Here is a 5,845-nt window from a genome sequence, read left to right on the forward strand (position 1 = left end):
TAATGGTATCATTCCCCCATTTGAACAGTTGAAACAGTTTTCATCTCTATCATATCCTACAAATATAGAGCTTTATCTGGCAATCTCGATGTGGGGATTGCAAGTAATGGGGTTGCTGCCTTTAAGACGATCCCAAACTTTTCAGAAAGATCAACCTCTGCAGCACCTTCCGGCAAACTCCAGTTGAATGAATGCAACAGTGAAGCGAGTGCGTACATCACTGTCCTCTCCGCCATTGCCGTCCCTGCACATATTCTTCTCCCAGACCCAAATGGAAAGTAGTTAAAATCATTGCCACTGTAATCCCATCTATCGTTGAGAAACCTCTCTGGCTCAAATGTGGAAGGGCTCTCCCATATGGAAGGATCCCTGTGAATCGTCCACACGTTTACGAAGACCCTGGCACCCTTGGGAACAGTGTAACCCCCTACGGTGCAGGATGAGCTCGGGCAGTGAGGAACCAACAGAGGAAGCACTGGATGTAGACGGAGCACCTCTTTCATCACCGCCGCCAGGTAATGCAGTTTGGGAAGATGAGACTCTTCAACTATGCTTTCTCCTCCCACCACTCTGTCTAGCTCTTCTTGGACCTTTCTCATTGTCTCTTGTTTGTTCATCATCTCAGCCATGGCCCACTCCACTGTGTTTGTGGTCGTATCAGTCCCACCAACCACCATGTCCTGGTTCATTTGTTAATTAATTAGCTACACCCATTAATTTTAGTGAAAATTTCACAGATACCCTCTATAAGTATATCGAATATTACGAATATCCCAAACATTATCAAAATATCTCTGACACCCCTTACTTTTTGAATTACCCCGTTAGGTCTGTGAAGTTGCTGTTAACTCTTTTCTTTTATAATGGTGAAATTACCTTTATTACAGGATGAACTTTCCATAAGACCTTTAAGGGTAAAACCCCAAATTACCCCCTCTCTTCATCGTCTTCGTTGGTCTGATGGAGGAAGCCTTCCCTGACAGGTAATCTTCTCGTCGATCTTCTTTTCAATTCACTGATTTGAGGTAATGTGAAAGTAGAATGCACTTATTCTATTTCTTTCCTACAAGAGATTTCGCTCTGGTTCCTTAGATTTATCGCTTTCACATGAAGTTTTTCTTTTAGGGTTTCTTTTGTTATAGTTTGAATGAATTTTGGCGTTTTAGGAGGGTGGCGAGTGTGTGTTTGTCCTACACTCTGTTTTTTTATTTTCCGTTGATCGATTGTGTTGTTTTATGTTGTGGAATTAGGGTTTCTTCTAGTATCTCCTCCAGTCATGGATTACTCTGCTCTGTCTCTGCTACCACTTAAACCGATGATGTTGTTGTTCTTTGTGCTGCCAGTGTTGTTTTTACTGAGTTTCTTCTTAGTAAGATCACGTAGTAAAGAAACATGTGGAATCAAAGCATCGAGTTGGGCGTTGGAGTTGGAGGGGAGGCTAACATTCGCTCTCGGTCAGGATTCTGGTGAATCAGAGACTCTGCAGTCTGCAAATGGTAACTGTTTCTCTTATGGTTCAAGGATCTCTCGGAGGAATTCGTTTCATCTTAAAGCTCAACCTTTGGTTTATGTGTTTGATTTCGTGTTTAAATAGTATGAAGCTCTACTTTTCTTCAATCAGTGCGTATAATTCTCTGATTTTTTTGTTTTCTTGGCAGGGGAATTGAGGCTGTATGTTTGTTGAGTTCACTTGGTGTGGTTTTTGGTGAATTGCAGGGTATGATGAGGTTTTGCTGTAGTGGTTTCGGATTAATGGAAGTGGAAGACGGGATTTTTGTGGTGGATTTTGTTCTGTTTTCAGCGCTGAGGTTTGATCTTGAGTTTGTTCGACTGAGTTCGTTGGTTAGTGAATTAGTGTGTTTCAAGATGAAGTGGATTTGTAATTATGAGTGGACTGAGTTGGGGTATTTTTGGGAAGAAATTCAAAGCTCTTGGTATGGTCTCGCTCAGTTTCAGCCTTTCAGGTAGGATCTCTCAAGCTTAAATCATTTGGTTTCATTGTTCCATCTCTACTCAAATGTTGTTGCATAATCCAAAGAACAAAAAATAATGGGAAAGCTGAATTTTCTAGGTTTAATGTTTTCGTCTGATTAATTGAGTGGTTTGGGTTGATTTGGTCTCTGTAGGATTGGGTTTGCAAGAAGGGAAGAAGATAAACTCGTCACATTTTTTTGTTCTGTAGAATTGGGTTTGAAGCAAGACAGAATAAATAACTAATGGGATTAAAATGGAAATTTCAACTTTGGGTGCTATAGCTGTGCTTAACATCAAGGGGAAAATTGATATTTTGACAATGTTTGGGGTGTCTATGATATTTGATATACTTATAGGGGGTGTCCATGAAATTTTCCCTTAACTTGATTGACGGCTAGACCCAATTCCCTAGTGCCTCCAATTACCACCCTACCCCTGCCCAGGTGGGGTCCACCTAAGGGTGTCAAACAGTTCGGTTTCTAGTATTCGGTTGGGTTCCATGACTTGAGGGTATGACCCGAAATCGAATTGAAAATCGAGTCGATTCTGGGATCACCAACCGAATCCGAACCTGCTCAGTTCGGTTTGGTTACGGTTCTAATTCGGTTGCACACTTGAAGAGTTGAAAAGGGAAATTGAGAAAACCTAGAAAGTGGAATATGAAAAATCATTAGGTTAGATGGTTACCAAAAATACAAAGAAAATTCATAGAATTTTTTATTTTTCCCTATGAAAAGTGGCATATAAATTTCATTCCGTTGGATAATTACCAAAAAAAATATGAAAACATAGAAAAGTGGAATATTTAAAGTCATTTGGTTAGATATGGTTACCAAAAAATTTAAAAGATATATGGCTTTGGATTAAGTGGTTTATTCGGTTCAAATCGACGGGTCTTGGCATGAAATCGAAATCGAAACTGAACCGAACCGAACCGAATTAGAATACCATATACCAGAATCGAAACCAAACTGAATTAATTCGGTTCGGCTCGGTTTCGATTTGGTTTTGACACCCTTAGGTCCACCCCTTTATTATAGGCACTGGGGAACTGGGCCGAGCAAGACATCCTCAGATACTTAACAGTTCTGTTAACATCATGGTTCTAAGTATTGGTGTCGTATTGAGCGATACATACCGGTTTTGCTAGTCACTGATACCGTATCGATAGCACGGTACAGACAATGAGTAAAGTGGTCAAAAAACTCATTTCTTAAGGAAATTCAGGGGTAATTTTGTCTGATACAGCCGATCTAGGCCGATACCGATATCGGTTTTGCTTGTTATCGATATCCTTTCCGATACCGTGCACTAAAACCATGGTTAGGATAGCATGACTAGTGACTAATGGGAGGAAGAATTGAGCTCATGTGGAAGGGGATGGATTTGATCTCATGGTATACGGTAAATACAGCAGAAATTAAGCTTACCATAAGCAAGGCCTTGAGGTGGAGCATGGTGAAAGGTGTCTGAGAATCTGATTCGTCCTTGAGCTTCAGAAGAAAGTGCAGAAAATCATGGCATTCCTTTATGCCCTGTTCGTCCATCTTCAGCCGATGATCGATGACCGAGTCGAAGATCTGATCCAACCGCAGGAACAGAGCCTTCATGTCTCTCTCCACACCTTGTAGATCAAAGCGGGCCAGACTGGGATAGAAATCCGAGACGTTGGGTTTACCCAGAAGCTCAGTCATCTCGCCGACAACTTGCCGAAACTCAACTCCAAGGCTATGTTGCTTCTCGCCCTTGATTGTGCCACCCCACAACATATTCGTGATAAGATTGAGCACAGTAAGGAACGTCTGCTCACCCACGTTGACGGGAGATCCAGAATTGCTATAAATATAGCTGATGGTCCGACGGACTTCATGCCGGCGATGGCTGTAAACTGCTTCGAGGGAGGCGTTGCCGAGCATCTCGCGCACGCACACCTTGCGCAGCAGCCTCCACTGCGGTCCGTACGGACTCCATACGATGTCGATGCCGCCGTATGTGGTGACACGTCCCGCGATTGGCGGGTCACGGTTGGCGAAGGTGGTGTCCTTGTCCTTGAGGACTTCCTTAGCCAAGGATGGCGAGCTCACTATGACGCCCACCTTGTTGCCGAGCTGGAGCTTAAAGATGGGACCATAGGTCCGAGCCAGTTTAGCAAAGTAGGTATGGAGCTCCGGGTCCAAGAAGGGGAGGTTCCCTACGAGTGGCAGTGGTCGTGGCCCCGGCGGTAATGGAGGGTTTTGGTTTCGTGATTTCCTGAGCAACCATGCGTACCAGAAAATGACAAGGACGACGAGGGTGAGCGTGAGTAGTGATCGAGTGAACTGGTCCTTCTGATTGCTTGCTTCCCACCACCACCAAATATTAGAGAGGCTGCTCATGATTACTGGGGATCGAGATCGGAGAGAATTGTTTGGTAAGTTTGCTTTTGTGAGAGAGAGTATTGATTAATAAGTTAAAACATCAGCCATCGGGCCGGAAGTTGGCACCCAATCTTGAATGTCATCTTATTCAAAGACCGGCGAGAGGAGAGGAAATTTTTAATTTCCAAAAGAGAGAGAGCAGAAGAGAGAGAGAGACGGACAATGGGGTCATTGAGGATTTCGATAAGTCCTCAAAAACGAGTGGCAACGAGATCAAACACCCAAGCATGCAATATGGAGGGTGGGATGGTCATTTCGTCACCCATATATCTGGACGTAATGGGGAGTGAGTGCGTGACCAAATAGTCTTCTTTTTTTCATATATATATATATATATATATGATAAAATAATAATGGGAGAAACTTCACCAAAAAAATAATAATGGGAGAGAGATTGTTACCTGGGTGCATGCAGTTTGCTGTCCCCTGTGCCTAGACACAGTGGCATGCGAAATGAACGTTGTGCCCCCATGGAAAGGTGGAATTCTTTGTGGGTTTGTTGGTTATTTTGCATGCCATTGTGTTAGGGTGTAGGGGCAAGGCACCACAAGCGCCCAAGTAGTATTTTCTTTCCCAATAATAATGTAAAACATAATTAATTAAGAATATAGATAATTTAAAATAGGGTTGATGTTCTTCGTGGGGGGGGGGGGGAGCGTGAGCCAATGGGAGTGCGTGAAGTGACATCATGAGAGCGGTATTTCTGCCTTTCATGAGAGATAGACGGTCATTTCACCTCCCTCTATGTGTAGGTGTGAGTGGTATACTCCCCCATAAAGAATTTTTCTCTTTTAAAATAATATGATTAAAAGAACTGGTGAATTGTGTGAAGTCGTTCTAGCGATGGTTGAGAAACCATGTTTTTCCTTGCTCTTTTCAAAACTTGGTGAACTGGGCGACTCTGGAAAATTATTGTTGTACTGGGGGCGATAAAGATCCGGGCAACCCTTGATCATGTTGAGTTATGTCAAATGAGCAGATTTTGGTTTGCTTGTCTTTTACCTGGTTTTGGTTCTTGTTTGGGATGAGATCTTTGCACTTGTACGGACATTCGGAATGTAGATGTCACTAATTGCATGAATCCAACACCCCCTAAATGAATAGCTGACACAAAAAACTTTCAAAATTTCTTAGGCGAGCCAGGATGTTGTGAATTTGTTACTACTATATCTACTCCGTACGATCTCATCCCCTGCTCAAACACACTACCCGTGTTATACCCGCACCACGGATCATAATTAATTATTATTTCTCCCTCATGACGTGTAGATATCGCTGCCATGTATGCTGGTGACCTGTTCTCGATGATGGTCAAACCCAGTTACAAAATTATTGACCATGGAACGGGCTTGCCTGTGGAGGAAAGATTCCTCAACTGGCAGTGGGGGAAATTCGTTGACGGTGACTTTGTCAATTATCCTCCAAGTACCGGCCCGAAAAGTGAGGGATTCCGG

The 5,845-nt window shown here is 43.0% G+C and overlaps 1 protein-coding gene across 1 annotated transcript; it reads right to left on the minus strand.

Moving 5' to 3' along the window:
• LOC122657644 (geraniol 8-hydroxylase-like) lies at positions 1 to 4,390 on the minus strand. Its single transcript, XM_043852416.1, has 2 exons — positions 3,405 to 4,390; positions 1 to 680 (listed from the first exon to the last, which is right to left on the minus strand). Exons 1-2 carry the CDS (start codon positions 4,347 to 4,349, stop codon positions 57 to 59), a joined length of 1,569 nt encoding a protein of 522 aa, XP_043708351.1. The 5' UTR covers positions 4,350 to 4,390; the 3' UTR covers positions 1 to 56.
• Positions 4,391 to 5,845: the final 1,455 nt, after the last annotated feature.

This window comes from Telopea speciosissima, chromosome 1 (genome assembly GCF_018873765.1).
Source record: "Telopea speciosissima isolate NSW1024214 ecotype Mountain lineage chromosome 1, Tspe_v1, whole genome shotgun sequence".
Lineage (NCBI taxonomy): Eukaryota > Viridiplantae > Streptophyta > Magnoliopsida > Proteales > Proteaceae > Telopea > Telopea speciosissima.